Genomic DNA, 20,572 nt, shown 5'->3' with positions numbered 1-20,572 from the left:
ACACTCAAATGGATCTGGTTACGCTTCTTCATTCTTTTCCAGAGTAAGTTGTGCTTGTGAAATAAATCTTATCACCTGGTAGGGAAGTTCAGGGTGATGCTAACCTGCTTGAGTGACTACAACCCTCTAATCTTAGAAACTAGGATGGGTTTTGTGAAGGGCTCTGGTGAGGAGGTACAGCAGCCTGTGCTGAGGCTTAACAGGCAGAAAGGCTTGACCATCAAGTGGGGTACAATTGATAAATATAACTTCCATAGAGATCTAATTACGAATATGAAGGAAGAGGTCATGATTGCATTGTGGGAGCATACCCCTGCACATGAAATTATTGAGGCATTTCTGTCTTAACAAGTTATATGGCAGACAAGCTTCAGCGCAGAAATATTAGTAAAGACAGAAGTCCTCGCTGGTTTAATCATGCATGCACGTCCGCACTTAAAGATTTAAAGAATATTATTAGCACTGTCCCACATAATCAGTCTGCTATTAAAGTGGCAAGAAGGACATATAAGGCCACACTTGTTGCCAGGAAAAAAGATATAAGGGAGAATGTCTGGGACAAGTTAATTGAAGCTAGTAACAGCAAAGATATGAAGGTTTTTTGGCAAGTGGTCAATTCCAACCCACTGGCCGACAAGGATAACACTGTAATGGATACTGTTGTTCCAGGGCAAGCTTGGGTGGAACACTTTTCCAAATTTTTTAAAACTTTTAAAACAGAGATTAACGTCTCTCAGGAAGAAGCGAATGGTTTCTTTGCTGGGAGAAATGCTTCCCTAGGTATAGTCTTCTGTAATTCAATAGAAATATCTGAGATATTACAGGCCAACCAAGATTGTCCTTCAGACAAAGCTCCTGGACCGGACAGAATTCCAGCTGTTGTATATAAAACCTTGCCAGAAGTTTGGGGGCCACAACTCACTAACATTCTGAGATATGCCATGATGAGCCCCCTGGTAGATACCTGGAGAGAGGCGATTATTGTGCCCATCTTTAAGAAGGGGTATAGGGCTGACCTGCAGTGCTATCGCCCAATCTCCCTCTTGGATAGTTCTGTTAAGATCTTAGGCCGAGTGGTATTAAAAAATTGGAAAACTGGGCCATGGAGACCAATTGCTTATCAAAGGTACAGTATGGGTTTCAACCAGGGCTGGGAACAATTGAACAGACTCTCAACCTGACTTTAATAGTACAAAAATACACTAAGGTAAAGAAAGGCTGTGTACATTTAGCCTTTATGGATCTGTCCTGTTCCTTTGACACAGCCGACAGATCCAAACTGTGGACTGTCATGTCAGATATAGGGGTGGATAAAGATATAGGCGGTCATTCTGACCCTGGCGGTCAAAGACCGCCAGGGCGGAGGACCGCGGGAGCACCGCCGACAGGCCGGCGGTGCTCCAATGGGGATTCCGACCGCGGTGGTAAAGCCGCGGTCGGACCGGCACCACTGGCGGTCTCCCGCCAGTTTACCGCCGCCCCATTGAATCCTCCAAGGCGGCGCAGCTTGCTGCGCCGCCGAGGGGATTCCGACCCCCCCTACCGCCATCCAGACCGCCGGGAACCGGATGGCGGTAGGGGGGGGTCGCGGGGCCCCTGGGGGCCCCTGCAGTGCCCATGCCACTGGCATGGGCATTGCAGGGGCCCCCGTAAGAGGGCCCCTAAATGTATTTCACTGTCTGCTGCGCAGACAGTGAAATACGCGACGGGTGCAACTGCACCCGTCGCACAGCTTCCACTCCGCCGGCTCGATTCCGAGCCGGCTTCATCGTGGAAGCCTCTTTCCCGCTGGGCTGGCGGGCGGCCTGAAGGCGACCGGCCGCCAGCCCAGCGGGAAAGTCAGAATTACCGCCGCGGTCTTTCGACCGCGGAACGGTAACCTGACGGCGGGACTTTGGCGGGCGGCCTCCGCCGCCCGCCAAGGTCAGAATGAGGGCCATAATCTCCTTACTCAGTAGACTCCACCCCTGCACTTCTGCACGGGTTCGTTTTAGCCTGGTGGGTGATCTAACTGAAGAATTTCCACCTTTAAAGGGGGTCAGGCAGGGATGTGTGCTGGCCCCCTTTCTTTTTCTCCTTTATATAAATGGCCTGGAAGATTTATTGTGTAAACTGGGGAAGGATTCGCCCCTCATCAATTCCCAGCCAATCGCAGTACTACTTTATGCGGACAACGCTGTTCTTATGTCAAGGACAGCAAATGTACTTCAAACTCTATTGAATGCTTTTAATACTTTTATTGAAAGCCTTCGTTTTAAAATTAATAGAACAAAATCCTTTGTGATGAAGAGTGGTCTAAAGGTATCAAAAAGCAAAAGATGTGTTCTTGAAGGCACAGAAATACTTAAAGTTTCCAATTTTACCTATCTGGTGGTCCCAATTGATGTTGATTTTAACTAGAACTTTTTTGCATAGTGTCCGCATCCTGCAATTTCAAAGAGCCATTGATGCAGTCTTTAGATTTTCAAAGAAGCTTGGACACAAACCTGTGAAGGAAATGTTGATCATTTTAAAAAGTAAATGCCTTTTGACTGTGTCGTTCAGAGCTGGGGTGTGGGGTTATACTGACTGTACAAGTCTCCAGGTAGTGGAAAATACGTTTCTGAGAAGGCTGTTAGCAGTCCCTCAATGTACTCCGGCTGTGTTTTTCTTTGATGAAGCAGGCTTGAGGGGCATAGCCAGCTACATAAGATTACAACCTTTTCTTCTCCGGTTAAGAGTCTGGCTAAATCCTGAAGCTCAACTATGTCGATCAATGATTTTGGATTGTTTGTCATTAACTCAGTTTATGGACATTCCCTGGCTCAGATGTGTTATTTCTACATTCTCTCGTCTCAGGGTAGGGGTAGGGAATTATTTCCAGGCCCCCAACTCTTTACCAGGGTGAGTAGGGGGGGGCAAAGACAGGATTAAGGATCTATTCTGGCATTCTATCTCTGACTCAAATTTAACTAGGGACACATCAGGAGACCTGGAGAGTTCGTTGCTACAACCATAACTTCCCAAGTTATATCTTAATATCATTACCTTGAGCAGCAGAGGTTTTTACTCATTAGACTTCGTCTAAATTCCATACATTATTTATTAGCATTTCCCAATCAAGGCACTAGGTTTAAGAAACTTCTGCCATGCTGTTGCGACGGCAGTTCACGTCAATGCACTTTGCTCTTTTCTGTACCCAGGAGAAGGTTTTAACGCCCTGTACTCCTCCCTACGGGCATAAGTGCCAGCCATTCTGCTTTCTCTTATTTGCAGGACCTAGGAAGTGAAGGGACAATACAGGCTGTGTTAAATTTTATATATGCTGCTATTCGAATCCACAAATGTTATTAATTTCTGTAGTATGTTTTTATATTTATACTGACATTGTCATTTATATTCATATCTTTGATTATGACTATGGCCCATATTTATACTTTTTTAGCGACGCATTTGCATCATTTTCTGATGCAAAAGTGCGCAAACTTACAAAATACAATTGTATTTTGTAAGTGTGCGCCGTTTTTGCCTCAAAAAGCTGAGCAAATGCGGCGCTAAAAAAGTATAAATATGGGCCTATGTCTTTTATGGCTCTTCTGAGCTGAATAAAGTATTTTTTTTAAAAAGAAGTTGTGCTAGTGAGTATGACCTATTATCATATCTGTAGATTTGAGTTACTTTTTCTTTGCGTATGTGTGAGCAATATGTAAGGTGGATTCGAGCAACACTATAAAGCACCATTAATTCATGAAGAGGTTGCTGACAGATAAGAGATATTGGAAACACAGACTATGCAGCACCAGACCAACCTGTTGCATGTTGACCTCACTGGTGCTTTGATTTCTTTGGCCATGGAAGCACTTAGAAGCTGGTCCTGAGATGCAAAACACAACCATCTATAACTTGTAATAAGGCCTAGGACAGAGTGTAAAGATCTATCAGACAGATGCACTATTCTGTGTAGATGTTTTCTTTTTAGGTCTCAGCCTACCAGACAACACATCTGTCTTGTTTGCAAAAGACTTCTTGGGGACTTTCAGGAAGTTGATCTAGGAATGCATTCTGCTCGTTGATTACCATTTACTTTGCGGTTTGTAACTCACACTATCTGGATGTCCTTTTGCTGACTTTATTTTCTTTAGATTCTCCAGGTTCAGTGCGTCCCTCCTGTTGCCTGAACCGTGTTCTCTGTAGCCTTCCATGAATTCACTTTCTGTAAACAGGCCTTTAAACCTTGTTCTTATCTTGTCACATTTGCTGTGCGCATTCGAAGACCAAGGTCAAATTTCAGGTGCTGTCTTCCAAGGGCACTTGTTTACTTTTCTTTCTCTGATTTCAAAGTGAGAGGATTTATGTAACAGTCTTTCTAGATCCTGGGGATAGGAAGGAGTTTTCTTCTAGCACATGACAACATTTAATATTTCAGAATTAGGATCAGAAATAAAGCACATGTTTTGTTATTTCTAAAGTGTGTTGGAAACAAATACCTTAGTATATTAAAACAAGTCATTAACATAGGTGATGCGATTTCCACACATTTTCGTCCCTTCACTATATAGTTTTATTAGTAAAACTATATGCTGTGCAAATGAAGTGGTCATGTGTTGTGTTCTTTGTAATTGCAGTGTGCTACCACACTATGAACACTCTACGCCACTCCACTCTACTTTGCACCACTACAAACAACTGGACTCAACGCTGCATCACTCCACTTTACACCACTCCATGCCACTGCATTCTGCATCACTCCACTCTATGCCACTTAATGCTACGCCTCACTTGTCTACCCTGTACCACTCCACTCAATGCCAATGCACTTTTTCCCACTCTACTCTACACCACTGCACTCTTTGCCACTGCACTCTACACCACTTCAGTCTAGGTCAAACTACTCTGCAAACTCAACTCTACGCCACTGTGCTGTATGCCACTTTGCAAAACTGCACTTTACGCGATTACACTCTCTGCTAATACACTCTATGCCAATGCACTTTACACTGTAACACTCAACTCTATGCCCCTGCACTCTATGCCGATCCACTGTATGCCCCTCTAATCTACTCTGAGCCGTTACACTCTGTGCCACTGAATTCTACACCACTTTACTCTACACCATTACACTCTATGCCACTCTATGTAACTACACCGTACCCTGCACCCCTCCACTCTATGCCACTTCACTCTACTCTGAAACAATCTTCTATACACTACTGCACTCTGCGCCACTCTCCTCAACTCTGCGATGCTCCACTTTATGCCACTTCACTCTGTGCCACTCTTCTCTTAAGCACTGCACTTTATGCCACTGCACTCTACTCTGCATCACGGTACTCTACACCACTGCTCTCTATGCCACTCTACTCCACAACACTGCAACCTGACTCTCTACTCTGCAACACTGTACTCTTTGCCACTGAACTCTATGCCACTTTACTCAGCACTACTCCACTCGATGCCACTGCACTCTATGACACTTGACTCTACTCTGCACTCTAGTCCGCTGCACTCTATGCCACTCGACTTTACTCCACATCACTTCACTCTATGCCACTCCATTCCACTCTTCAGCACTCCATTCTGTGGTGCTATGTGCACCTCTACTCAGCGCCGCTCTACTCTGCACCCCTTTACTCTGCACTAGTCCACCCTGCAACACTACACAAGACTATGCACCACTCTAATCTATTCCATTGCACTCTACGACACTGCATTGTACACTGCTGAATTCAATGCTGCTGCACTCAATGCCGCTGCACTCATTGCCACTATGCACTGCAACTCTCTACACCAATGCACTGTACACAAGTCCACTCTACTCTTGCCACTCCAGTGTATTCCACTCTACGCAACTCCACAATATGCCACTCTAGTACACCAAAATCTCTGCTATTCCACTCAACAGCATTCGAATCCACTCTATGACATTCAAGACTATGACACTCTCCTCTATGCCACTAACTTTTAGCCATGCTGCCCAGCACCCTGGTAAACATCTTGGCAAAACACACTGGCAAAGCCAAGAGCTCTTGCATAGCCAAGACCTATTGGCTTTGCTAATGCTTGTTTTGTAAAGTGCGGCCGTTCCCTAAAACTGAAGCAGCATACTACTGCTGGTGCTGCAGTATTGGTAATTACAGAAATGCTCACTTACAGCAGGAGTACGAGGTGTCAATACTTTCATATGTACACCGCTGCAGTTCAGTGTCAACTTAAGGATTTTAGGTCGCCGGGCAAGAAATATTTTGGGGCCTCTGTTTAGAACAACTTTGGATTTTATTACCCTTTTTTGCCCGACAATATGTTGCCTAACAATAGTGAATTATGCGTTAAAGTTTAAGATAGAGAAATATACAGAAGTGAGCTAGTAAAAACGTTAACATAAGGCCCACACACTACCTCCAGTGGCCGTATTATCCTCCTTCAGGAAAATTGACATTAGAGTTTATGGGTGCTTCCTGAAGTTCTTGGCCAGTATGGGTGTGGTGGATGTACAGTCTGTAGATTTACAATGGATACTAAAGCACTGGTAACGAATAATAGAACATTCAACTTACTATCATTTTTTAACTTCAACACACATAATGGCCCATATTTATACTTTTTGACGCAAACCAGCGCCAGCGCTGGTTTGCGTCAAAATATTTACAGCCGGCTAACGCCATTCCTACGTGCCAGACGGGCACCTTATTTAAGGATCGACATTAGCCGACACTGCGGGCTGGTCAGAGTAAAAAAAAATTACTCAAACCAGGCAGCGCTGGCGTAGGGAAAAATGGGGGTTGTGCGTCAAAAAATGGTGCAAGTCAGGTTTGAGTAAAAAATTAATGGCTCAAACCGGTTTGCGCCATTTTTTGACGCACAACCCCATTGAAATGACTCCTCTCTTAGCAAAGACAGGAGTCATGCCCCCTTGCCCAATGGCCATGCCCAGGGGACATATGTCCCCTGGGCATGGCCATTGGGCACAGTGGCATGTGGGGGGCCCAAGTTAGGGCCCCCTATGGCACTTAAAAAAAATAAAAAATTATACTTATCCCAACTTACCTGTACTTACCTGGGATGGGTCCCCTCATCCATGGGTGTCCTCCAGGGGTGGGCGAGGGTGGCAGGGGGTGTCCCTGGGGGCAGGGAAGGGCACCTCTGGACTGCTTCCATGGTCAGAGACCATGGAAGTAGGCCCACATGTCCCTTAACGCTTGCCCTCACCCAGGTGTTAAAATACGGTGCACATCAGGCTGTGCGCCGTTTTTTAAGGCCCGCCCCCTTCTGTGCGTCAAAATGACGCAGGAGTATAAATAAGGCGCACAGACCTTAAAGTCATTTTTTGGATGGGAACGTCTACCTTGCATGTCATTAACGCAATGCGGTTTCCCGCATCCAGAAAATGACGCACACGGAGGGATTTTGACGTTCGCTGGGTTGGGCGTCATTGTATAAATATGGGGCAAGGTTTGCGCTAAAAGTGCGTCAAAACTTTTGACGCACATTCAGCGCAACCAGAGTACAAATATGGGCCAATGTTATATATATGATTACATTTGCCTGTATGAAAATGTATGTTGGTCAAATCATACAAATGGAATAACATCAAGGTGGAAGCCGCATAAAGTGGAAAGTGGATGGTGCTCCCATGGTACAACACTTCTTGGAGCAGGGACATACTGACGATGACATCTACTGGGAAGTGGTTTGCCAGCACAGTAGAAGAGAAATCTCAAGTCTTCTGGACATAAGGGAATGTAGGTGGATGTAACTTCTGTACAACACAATTTACAACAAAAGCAACTCTCCTATCTTATGCACAAAGAAAAACAACAATTGTTCTAATACACAATTTAGACATAACAAAACACATTTTATTTCATTTCAAATAATGCAAAAAATGAAAACTCAATTAAAGCTTAAATAGCAAATAACATACATCCATAAATCATACTTTCGAACGACAAAACAACATAACCCCAATGAACAACAATCAACACAACATAGAACAAATCATCTCAAAAGACAGACACAAACCGACCAAATGTCAAGTAATCAAAAACATATAAAACAACCTATACATCCATCATAACACAAATATTATTTCAATATAATGACATATAAGTACAAAAATATCTGATATAATTTTCAATATGGGAAAATGGATATCCTTTCACATTTGTGGCAGTATAACATTTGTTATCCACCAAAGTCTTATGCATTTATATTCTGCCACTTCCTATAAGACTCCAAGGTATGTGTCAAATTCTTCACATGCTTCATACCCTTCTTTAGTTTTATATTTTGTTAGGATCGTTGAAAGGATGACACTTTCAGTTGTCATTTATTGCTAGTAGACACATTTCAGCTTTCACCTTCCTCACTACTAGCCAAACTGATCGTCCTCCCGTTGTTCTTTGGAAGGATCTATGCAGAAGCTCAGTGCTCTCTTGTGGTCCAAGCGATTGAGTCTCTCATGCTCCTTAGAAGGGTGAAATTGAGCATAGAATGCCAAAGGGGTGATGGTTTGACTGATGTGGAATTGTGACACAACTTTTGGCAGGAAGGATAGCAGTGTCCAAAGAGCCAGTTTGTCTGAGAAGATGGAAGTGTGTGGCAGATTGGCACAAAGAGCCAAATGCTCATGTACATGCTGTGCTAAGGTGATGACAATAAGGAACACAGTCTTGATAGTGAGATGCCATAAAGAAGAGCTGTGAAGCAGCTCAAACGGAGGACAAATCAAATAAATCAGGACCAGATTAACGTAACATTGGGCATAACAAAGGGAGAAGGGGGAAATGTGTTGTAGCCCTTTAAAAAATAAGATCATCACCGGTGACTTAAACAATGAGGGGTTGCCTGGTATCCTTAAGAAGGCTTAAAGTGATGAATGATAACCCTTAACTGTACCCAAGCAAAGCCTTGCCGGGCAACAGACAGAACAAATAACAATAACAAATAACAGAATGATGGATAACTTGGCTTGGAGGAGGTCAATCTGGCATGTGCAGCACCAACCCACAAATATATGCCAACGAAAGGCATATACTATTTTCGTTGAGGAACGTCTGGCTGCCAAGATGACATTAACCACCTCCGGAGGAAGGTTGAATGTGTTCTGCTGTACCCGCTCAATCTACACACATGAAGGTGGAGATTGAAAGGTCCGGGTGCAGAACCCTTCCTTGTTCTGGATTCCATACCCTCCTTGTCCAATCAGGAGCCATTAGGATGAATTAGGCCCAGTTGGTCCTCATCTTATTGAGAACTTGGCCTGGAGTGGTATTGGCAGAAAGGCATAAAGGACTTCCACTTGAGGTGGAACGCGTCAATGAGCAAAAGATGCCTTGGAAACTTCAATGCGCAGAACTGCTGAGATTGTGCATTCTTGGCAGTGGTGAACAGAAAGAGCCATGGTTGGCCCCATTCGCGGAAGACACCTTGCACCACCTCCGTGTGTAGCTGCCATTGGGATCCATTAGGTGTTGGCTGCTGAGCTTAGTCGCCCTGGCATTCAGTGATCCAGGGTGGCCATTTGGAACTTCTTTTTCTGGAATAATGCACTGAGAGGGAGTAGATCAAGAATAGGATGAAGACCATCGTCCTTGGGCACCAGAAATTAGTGGGAATAACAATCATGTCCTACTTCTGGTACAGGCACCCTCTTGACAGCCCCTTTCGCCAAAATGTCTTGAGCTTCCTGCCGCAAAATCCTAAAGGGTGTGTGAACAGTGTCCCATTAAACAGCTGGCTTGTGAGGAGACACCATTTTGCAGAGACGGTGATCGAGCACCCAGTCACTTCACACATACATGCCACTAGCCCTGCCCAAAAGCTTTGTAGCGCGGGGATTCCCACACAATATGGCAGCATGTGCCTGGATGCCCTCACCCATGTCAACAACTCTGTTCTCACTCTACCCATCTTAAACGGTGTGGCCTAGGCATAGTAAGACCAATGTAGTATTTTTAATTGAACCAATCATAAACCTGCCCGTATGGCAACCTCCTTCAGGGACGCCAAAGCCTCTGCTCAGTCTTCATCTAGCTCCTTAAGGTCTTGGGCCCACTGTTATCTCAGGTGCTTCAGTGCATCAGGTGTGTAGTTGAGTAGATCAGGGAGTTTGCTTTCCAGGACATGTATTCCTCTAATAGGCGACCTTCTAGGGGTGAAGACTCGGGAAGCACTGTTGCCCTCGCCAATACTGCAGTGAGTGCGTGGTATACCTGGATATAGAGGTAAAACTCAGGGAGGGCTAGTTGATAATCACATTGGAGGCCCAACCAAGGGACGATGTTCCCATAAGCCCAAAGGTATCCTATTCGGAAAGGACAATTAAGTCCCATTTATCGAATCCTGGCTGCACTCCCAGGTTGCCTAATTCCGCACTATACCATAGGGGAGTATCTTGTTTGATTTTACCCCGCTATTCTAGGGCCTTTAGAGCTGTATGCCAGAAAATAACCACAGTGGTCATGGGGCCAAGAAGGGAAGTGTTCCTAAGGGTGCCATAGATAACCAGACAGTTGCCTAATTAATCTAACCAGGCGAAACGCAGGTTTGTCTGAGAGGAGATAGACCCAACAATAGATGGTGGTAAATTGCACTGCCCATTAGTATTTCTGGATGTCAGGCAGGGCTATCACCCCATCATACCATCCCCTGGTGAGTTTGTGTAATGCAATCCTGGTTGGGTGCCATCCCACAGCAGCGTTCTAAGTTCCCTTTTGATGGTTTTAAAATATGAATTATGCACTGGGTAGGGTATGTTCTGTGGAATGTAAAGAAAAAAGAGTAGAGACATCATTTTAAAAAGAGCAACTCAGCAAAGAAGAGTCAGGGGCAGGGACCTCCAGTGCTTAACATCCCACCTCAGTCTATCCAGCAGCGGTGAGAGGTTTTTGGTGTAAAATAGCTCTGGATCTGTGGTGATATATGAGCCCAGGTAGCGAAACCCTTCTGTGACTATTGTCACCGTGCAGTCCGGGGGCTGTGGTTGCTGGCAGCCTTGCAGAAGATAGATTAGGGATTTTTTCCATTTTATACTGTAGCCTGAGTAGCGGCCAAAGTTGGTAATGCTGAGTGTATTGACAGGGTCTGAAATGTATAACAGGATGCCGTCTTCATAAAATGATATTTTGTCTTCCTGGTTATCATTCAAGTATAGACCGTGAACCAGTGGGTCTTGTCTGATCCAGGACGCCAAGGGCTCTAGAATCAGGGCAAAAATCAGCAGCAACAAAGGTCAACCATGACCAGAGCCACACTGAACGCTAAAAACCCAGGAGAGCCCTCCACTGACCCTCATCTGAGCCAATGGCCTGTGTAGAGCACAGCCTCAGCAAGTCTTGGAGTCATGGCTTGACACCAGACACCACAGGCACACTTGATGGGGATCTATCACAGACAGTTATTTGCAACAGTTCAGGCAGGGCTTAAAACCTGTCATTTTTGGGGGTGGCATCACCTACACACTGTTGAAAATGAGTGACAAATATCACTGTGAGATGAGGGAGCTTCTGATCCACAACAGAAAAAAGGACCTGACGTCAGCATGCAGGAGTGGTGCCTATATAGGCCCTGCATGCCGTTTTTGGAGAGGAATGGTGTCAGTGTGGAGCTGCAAGTCATCATCTTCTGGCGCACCGATCTACTACTGAAAAATTCCAGATCCAGTCTGAAGCTTGGGGAATAATGACTAGGTGAGGAATAGGCGGCTAGAGGTTTCCATCAGAAATTAGAAAGGTATACAAAATTATATTTGGCAAAGCAAAATGCTATCTCTCATATGAAGGCTTAACAAAAATTCTCAAAGAGCAAACCTTCTATAACCATGGTTTATCACATGATGTACCCAACACCATAAACCATTCCCACTACAATAATCCGTAAGAGTCTAAGAAAATAACTGTCTCTAGGCTTTAATACAGAGTAATGCCAATCCACACTTGAGTGTCTGTTGGCTTTAACATATGTATTGTGACAGAAAAGTCATCTGTATTGTAAAAGATATGAAACCTTGCCCTGAGTGCCCAACTGCACTGTTGTCTAGATCTCTAATGCTGATTTTTGTTGCCATAACCAAGCACGGATCATATGTGTGCGCCATGACATGGGCCTGCCTCACGGATTGTTGTCTTGTTGGATTCGGAGGGATGCCAAAAATGCTACCCTAATATTGGTGGAAGGCTACTGCCTTCACCAAGAGTTCAGCAGAACCAGCGTGGGGGTGGCAGCATACCCTGTAGTGACAAGCCGTGGTGAACAGGTCCTTTTTACCTTATGTGACTGGAGTAGCACCTACAGACTCATTCACCTTTTTAAAGTTTTGCTGCTGTGTGCTTAACTCACTCTTGGCCTACATCAGATGGATGTGGAGTGCTGTGTAGAGCAGGAGTAGTGACTCTGTGCTGAATGTATGAGTGCCAGGGAAAGGTCCAGTAGTAGGTCAGCGCAGTACTGTACAGTACATGAAGGTTTACTGCATGTATATGTAAGTGCATATATGCCTGCGAGGAAAATATTACACAAGAGATGTAGTGCTATGCAGTGCGTGAACAATTCAATCATGTGCAGGGTGTATGTGTGCTTGCAAGGAATACCAGTTAAGGGGTGAAGTGTTTGCAAATAGCACAAGGTGGTTCAATACAGAAAATCTCCATTACTGAACAGAGCACACTGAATGTTTGTACTAAAGGTATGTGTGTCTGTAGTGACACAATGAATGGAGGTAACAGTGCTGGACAGTGTGTGTGCTCTGAATTCACACTAATTTTAAGTGTGCCTGCAATGGTACATTACAAGGAGCACCCTGAGGTCCGTATTCGGAAGTCCAGGCATGCCAGGTGAAGACATGAGGAGTAGAGGAACCTCTTCAGACAGACTTGTGTATTACTGCATTCCTTTGAGCTGGGAGGGACACACACTAGAGGACGGGAGGAAAAGACTTCCTCTTTATACTTCAAAAGTGTGCGCTTTAATTCAGTGATAGATCACAAGGAAGGAGCCAGGACACATCTCAGAACGAGTTAGGGGCTGATAATGTAATCATAAAGTGTAGGGATAGGAGCCCAGGATTAACCTTTTAATGCACATGTCACTATGGCTGACATCCAGGTGTGAACTCTGGTCATTCCCATGAACTGGATTGTCGGACAGTCAGCTTCAAAGTCTTTCCCGCTGTGACAGACAGCTTTTCAATGGGCACAAAGAGTATTGAATATATACCCTTAAAAAGAAGCAGAACCTCAACATAAAACTTCAAAGACTCAGACCCTAAATCACATTTGGTGTCTGTAAAAAACTATAAGAAGGGAGCTCGAGACTCCAAAATGTATTGTCTGCCAAGCAGCCAGATGGGCTTTGTGAGAAAGGGAAGCTCTGCAAGACTTCTGCCTGCAACCAGGAGTGGTGGCCAAAGCCTGCTTGTCTTCTTGCTTGGTGAGGGGGCATCACCCAGGGAAACCAACACCATCTTCCCTGGAGTCTGGAGCACCAGTGCGTGCCTGCTTGCCAAGACCAACATGCCCTGTGAAGAAGACGAGACCCGTTGGAGGGTGCAAGGTCCAGTGGGAAGACCTACAGAGAGTATTTCCTGAATGGGGTGTGATGGAACAGCTGCGCACCAATGGGGCTGATATCTGTGTTCAGTGTTGACCCGATGACCCCGCATGCCAGGAGAGGACTGTTGTGGACTGAGCAATGTACTAAACACCATGTGGGACTTTCCAAGCAGCCTTTTTAGTGGAAGCACACAAATTCGGCCCAATCAAATCCTGTACTCAGGAAAACCAACATGTATGTAGAACCTAACGTTCTCTCTTTGTAGTACTCTGAAAGTTATTTTTTATTGATCGCATAAGAGCTAGTGATGATCAAGCCAAATCTAAAAATCCATGTAAATTAGTGCAACCCAGGGCACCCAATTCTGCTCTCAAACACAAAAGTGCACTCTGAAGTCTAAAGGTAATGATGGAAGGAGATGGTATTGGGACTGCAATGCAGTGGTTATGACGGCCCTCCTCTTATCTGAGCTGACCTAAAAACGGCCTTTAAAAGTAAATAATAAAGCCAATAACATATGAGGAAAATGAGCTTTCAACCATACAATTATTTAACTCCTTCTCTATGCCTTTGAAGCTGAAGATTACTTTTGCCCAAGAGGCTAACAAAGGCATTTCTGAAATAGCTACTTCAGAACATAGAGCCTATTAGGCTTTGGGAGCCAAATCATTAAAACATTTTTGACTGGAGCTTTTTAATTGTCGTAGTGGTAGGTAAAGGCAGTGCTTTCCCAAACACCTATTACTACTGTATCATGAAAACGCGATTCAGGAGGTCATAATTTCTAAGAACAACATTCAAGCATATCTGTTGTGTGGCATTCTGTGTGTTTATAATGTGTTCTGTTTTTTTTTTTTTATTTTGCTGTGTTTTCGTGCTTCACTATTCTGATACCATTTTGTGGTGTTGCACTGCAGCTACCGTGCTGCACTGTGTTTAGGCTCTTTTATTGTGATGTGCCCTTGTATGTTTTTATTTTGATGTAGTAGTTATTTATGTATGTTTTTGTGTTATGTTTCATTGTTTAGTTTATATACGTCAGAAAATGCTGCTGCTTTTACAACCAAAGGTATCATAATTTCCCTTTAATGATCTCAAGGCAAGAAACCCATTACTATAGTCTAGGGTGTTAAAATATCACTGCTCCAGCTCCTCCACTAATTAAAAGCACTAGTTGGCCCAAAACTTTGGCAGAGTATTGATTTAGACCGGTGTTTCCCAAAGTGTGCACCGTGGCTCCCTGGTGCGGCATCAAAACTCACCAGCGGCGCTGCACACTTCTAGGGAACACGGAAATGCTTTCATTTTCATACTACCGTAGGGCCCCATTCTAAAAATACATCACATTTAGAATGGAGCTGTACAGGAGTATGAAAAAGAACAAATCACAGTGGAAATAAATCCGAACTTGTTAGGGTTTTGCAATGTTATGTTGTAATTTGTAAATCCCATCAAGTTTGATTTGTTTCCACTGTGAGTCTCTCTTTCATACTACCGTACAGCTAACAAAGCTGAATGGTAATATGAAAGAGAAAGACTTGCAGTGGAAACAAACCAAACTTGATGGATTTTACAATAGACATCGTAACATTGTTAAAACCTAACAAGTTTGATTTATCTGCACTGCGATTCTTTCTGTTTCATACTACTGTACGACTCCATTCTAAAGACAAGTTACATTTAGAATGGGGCCGAACAGTAGTATGAAAAAGAAAGAATCACAGTGGAAATAAATCAAACTTGTTAGGGTTTTGCAGTGTTACATAGTAAATTGAAAAACTCATCAAGTTTGATTTGTTTCCATTAAGTGTTTAATTATTTATAAATGAAAACGTACCTGAAAGCTCTCCTCTGAAACACGTGGCTGCTGCAATTAAATATGCATGCCCAGAACATTGAGGAAGCAGTAATCCTAAAGCCATCTTGGGTCTCTTCAATCCATTTACACCCTCTCCCTGCCCCTTCAGTTCAGTCTTCCATCTTTCTCCCAATGTGGAGCTTTTCCATCCTTCTCTTCCTTCGTCTTTCCCACATGTGCCTTTGTTCGCCTGATGCAGAAAACTAAGGCACATATTTATGAAAAGTTTGCGCCACATTCCATCATTTTGTTATGCAATTTATATTTTGTAAGTTTGCACTGCTTTTGCGTAAAAAAATAATGCAAATGCAGCGCAAACTTTTCATAAATATGGGCCTAAGTGCCAGTCCTTAAAAATAAGTGCCGGTGCCCCCACTGTGTATTGCCATATGTGGGACCTCCAAGTGTGGTGCTGCAGGATCTGAGAACAAAAATGCTAATGTGCTTTTTTTTTTTTTATTGCCAGGAATAAGGAGAAACCGCTATGGCAGGCAGAAAGAGCATGACAAAAATGTTGTGCATTGGCCTGTAGCAACAGATTACTGGCAGTCCGTACTCCAAGTCACTAAAGACAAGTCCCTATCGCAGAAGCCCTTTAGCGGCTTCATCCCAATTATTTTTTAGGAAGGAAAAATGGAAGTGCTCCCGAGTCCTGGATTACATCTCCTCACCCGTCAAAAAAACGTGACATAACAGGGAGCTGCAGCCAATGGCCAATGGGTCAAGGGAGCCACGGGTCGAAAAAGTTTGGGAACCACTTATTTAAACCTTCGAGTGCCCGCCACCTGTGTAGAAAATTAAGGTAAAAAATAACTCCATTTAAGGATTATATTTAGCAATGCTAGGCATACCAAGTTGTTAATTGTGTGAACCATACGTGTACACTGTCGTTACTATATATACTGTTTTTATTTTGTTTCATACTTACCAACTAGTCTCGCTTGCGTACATCCAAACACTGTTATTGGTGCATCCTTCTCATAATCTCTGTAACCTCCGCTTCTCTGAGGCAACGTGTGCAGCATATTTAGGTTTGTTCGCACATACCGACCTGGGAAGGTAAACCACATAAATGTGTGATTTGTAGAAGCAAACTGTGCAATAATGGTGAAATAGAAGGGTTAATAGAAGCGTTTTACTCTAATCGCAGGAGGGTGCTTCTCATTGGCAATCCTTTTAATTTAATTCCAAATAAAAAGTCAATATGTGTTCCCAAATGATGAAGGCATGGTGCCTAATAAAGTCACCCCTTGTGTGGCGTTTGATCGCATCAGTTATGTCTATAAAAAAAACATCTTTTGCGATTTGGTTATGGATTTGAGGTCCTGAAATTATTTTACAGAAAAACATAATACCAAACGTAAATCTTTTAAAATTCAACCAATTCATTCTAAATGATTAGATTCACTTTTAACTGAAAACACGACTTTAATTGAAAATAACATTCCCCAAAAGGTAATGCTGTATTTTGTTATCACTAAACAAATATTTATGCATGGTGGCCATTTCTTTTTTTGCTTTAAAGAAGATTGTTAAAAGATGGCGGTTGTGTACGCTCATGCATGCGTCATGGGCATCTTTGAATGGATGTTATTAAAGCAACGCATCAGCCATCTTTGATTTGACACTGGAAGAGACTAGCTGGGGCTTGAGAAAATCAATGGTGACTTAAGTGGCAGTAGAGGAAGCCGAGTGTGCAGTGTGTGGGGGAAGTTGATGAAGCAGGGGAAGAAAAGAGCTGGAAAGTTGATAGATGGGGCAGGAGAAAAATCCTCAAAAACAAATGGCTCAGTATTTTTGTGCAGCTGAATCAGTATTAAGGTGCAACTCACCTGGCCTACTGGCCCTCACAAAAACAAATACATAAATATAAAGTGGGATGAGAGATACAAGAGACAGCGCTCTTAATTGGAGTGCTAAAGGAAAATTAAACATTAGTCACTGCACATCGCCTGTGGATAGATAATACAAGGTATCCAATCAAAATGATCATTACAAAGCTATGTTCAAGTTATGTACAAGGGCGCAGAACAAAAACAAGAACTGGAAAGAAAGCCGTCCAATTAGGAGCAGGAAACTGAGGTAGAAAGACATCGAATCATAAGCCATGAGCTGCCCCATTCCAACTTTATGTGCACAGCTAAAACTGTCTTTAGGTTGAGACATAGAAACAAATATGAGTTCAAAATGCTGGCATTTTCATTACATCTATTCATCGAACAGTACACCCTCCTATTTCACTGAACCTGTTGAGAAAAGGATGGCAGAGGCTTCTTAGTCCAAATACTCATCAGATCAAACTCCTTGTACACTCTATTCCGGTAAGAAACCAGATGAAAATGCAACAGAATAGCCCTTAAATTCCTTATGTAACATAAATATTTTTTAACATAATTGTAACAAGTATTATGCCCAATTTGTTTGTTTGTTTGTTTCTTCCTTCCTTTCTTTCTTTCTTTCTTAGAAGGAGAGTATCAGCTTTTCAAACCGAAATACTCATACATATGGATCACTATTACACACATAGATTAATTTTATATTTTGGTTTGAATCCACAAACAATGGGTGTGCAAAACTGTAGTGAAGAGGACAAGGACAAATGGACATTGCAGCATCATAACAGACAATGTTACAAAGGATGTTTACATGTAAAGTATACAGATAAGATTGCATGGGAGTCAGGTGCACATGTGTCCTGGTAACACGTGTTGAGGATGACGGGTGTCCTAGGGAATTAGAAGTGCTCTTAGAGAGGGTATGTGCCTTAGATCGAGAGATTGCATTTTAGTGATCAGGGTTAGGGTGATGGATTGAGCAGAGGGGGGGTTTAGCAGAAGTGTATTTCAGATGTCACAACCAGTGAAAGTGGAAAGAAAGCTGAAATAGTGGGGGTGGGGGTGGGGGTGAGAAAGTGGATTATTGGCTGAGGAACCCCTCCTAAAGCAACAACCATAGAAAGTCAGTAAATTAACCTGCACTTAACCCTTGGTAGCTTGGCACAAAAGCAGCTAGTCCTAACATAGAGGCAATACATATTTATTTTACACTCAGTCACCAACAAAGTGAAAACACAACACAAGAAAAGCCCCACACCAATCTAGAAAAATAGAGTACATTTTATTAAATAAAATTATACAATGACAGCAAAACTCCTATCAGTTGAACCGGAGATATGCAATTTCAAGATCTAAGGTAAAAGTAGCGCCAAAATGTGCAAAGTTATTTGGTCATGCCGGGGCTGCACAAAGTGACTAGTTCAAGCCTACTGTGATGGAGTGCAATCAGGGTACAAGACCAAGTTTGGTATGCTGGGCAATAAACCTGGTTGTACTTGAGCTGAGATGCGAGGGCCTGCGCTGCGCTGCATAGAATTGCTTCGGTTCTGATGGGACTGCCAATCAGAAGCTGCGAGATGCAATGTCCTGCGTCAAGATGCACGCATTGCATTAAGGACTTGCAAGATGCTTTGTCGAGTTGCATTGTGACGTCTTTTCCGATGAGGCCTCGGATCAGGAGGTGCGAGATGCTGCATTGCAATGTTGTACATTGAAATGCGTCATGCTGTGTTGGTTCCGATGAGGACACTGATCAGGAGCTGTGAAGTGCTGTGTTGCGAGGTTCTGCATTGTGTTGCATCGAACTGCATCGCTTCTGAGGAAACCAACAGGTGGACCAGGAGGAGTACACTCTGATGCTAGCCAAAGGGGCATGATCTAGGTGGCACCTATTAGGGATCAGGACGCAATCCAGCAGAGGACATCAGCAGGGCACAGGAAGGCTCAGTCGAGTCTGGGCAGCTGGGCAGATAGGACAGGTTTCTAGAGCTTGTAATGTCCCTGTCGCTCAGAACAGTAGGCCGGTCAGCTAGTCCTTGATGTCACCCTAGTGGTTCTGGGTTCATGGAGCAGGTCCAGCAGGACAGTACTTCTTGCAGTAGGGTGGTAGGGCAGTCCTTCCAGCAGCAGGGCAGCAGATCAGTCCTTTTTCTAAGTCTTCAGCAGGTCCAGAAGCGATCTGAAGAGTTGATCTGAGGACACAATATGTATTCCTGGTGCCAGCTCTGAAGTTGACCAAACTTCTAGACTTCCCCTCACATCTGGTTCTGGAATTTCCTTCCTTCGCCTGCCCTGGCTTCCAGTGGTCTTGGGAGACAATAGATAAATGTGAAGTGTTTTGTGAGTGTGCTAAGGCAGCCACTTTGAAGTGCAAGGGTGGTAGGCGACAGCTCTTCCCCTTTCATCAGGTCTGTATGGCCAACACTCAGTCCACCTTTATAATGCTGTACAAGAGGAATACACAGAGACCAAATGTTAGCTACACCTAGTCTTGTCACCCAGGATACAGGCTGCAGGCACCAAATGGTTAGGATAAGAAAATGCCAGATTTCTAAATGTGGCATTTTCAAAATTGGGACTTAAAATCTGACCTTACCATTAAAGAGGGTCTTACATTACAATTAATTTAAAATCAAACTTGAAATTCCTACCTGCTCCTAATCAAACATTATCACTCGTTAAATACAACAAGGTAAACCAATGTTATCCTATGGGAGAGGTAGGCCTTTCAGTAGAGAAAAACACATTTAAGAGTTTTTCACCACTGAGAAACAAAGACACTTAAAAGTACATGTCCAACCGTTTAAAATTCACTGCACCCTGCCATAAAGGCTGTTTAGGGCATTCCCTAGGGGTGCCCAATATGTATTAAAAAGGAAGGTTGAGGCCTGGCAAAAATGTTATTTGGTCCCATTTGGGCACCACAAAAGGGGTAGGAGGGAACAAATGTAGTAAACCTTTCAGAAAATGAGTCACAACAGGTGAATTAAACAGGGAAGGAGTGAACAGGCAGCCACAGAAAAGCCAAAAAGGCAGAGAATGTACCCTTTACGGTGCCTAGGGCAAGGCCTTACCGGGCTAGAGACAAAAGAAATAGCAACACCTTCGACAATGGTGCAGAAAGAAAGGGCTTCCATATGGAATGAGGAACATCAAGTCACAAACTTATCCTAAAGGCAGGCTTATACAGATGACATCACAGAACTAGGAAGGAAGATAAAAAACTCTCAACTGTTGCCTCTTGACCTACATGCATGAAGGTGGAGAGTGCAGAATCGGGTGCAATACCCTGCCCTGTTGCTGCTATAGGAGATTATCCCAAAGGGGCAGCCTGACCAGAGGACTAATGCTC

General features: G+C 43.7%; 1 protein-coding gene across 1 annotated transcript in view; it reads right to left on the bottom strand.

Annotated features, from left to right (window-relative positions):
• The window catches only part of UBASH3B (ubiquitin associated and SH3 domain containing B), a 574,305-nt gene that overhangs the window by 149,605 nt on the left and 404,128 nt on the right, over positions 1–20,572 (bottom strand). The window contains exon 9 of the mRNA XM_069224422.1: positions 16,314–16,436. Coding sequence (XP_069080523.1) covers positions 16,314–16,436 — 123 coding nt within the window. The remainder of the gene's footprint in view (positions 1–16,313; positions 16,437–20,572) is intronic.

The sequence above is a fragment of the Pleurodeles waltl genome, chromosome 3_1 (assembly GCF_031143425.1).
Source record: "Pleurodeles waltl isolate 20211129_DDA chromosome 3_1, aPleWal1.hap1.20221129, whole genome shotgun sequence".
NCBI classification, from domain to species: domain Eukaryota; kingdom Metazoa; phylum Chordata; class Amphibia; order Caudata; family Salamandridae; genus Pleurodeles; species Pleurodeles waltl.
This window is presented reverse-complemented; position numbering and strand designations above follow the sequence as displayed.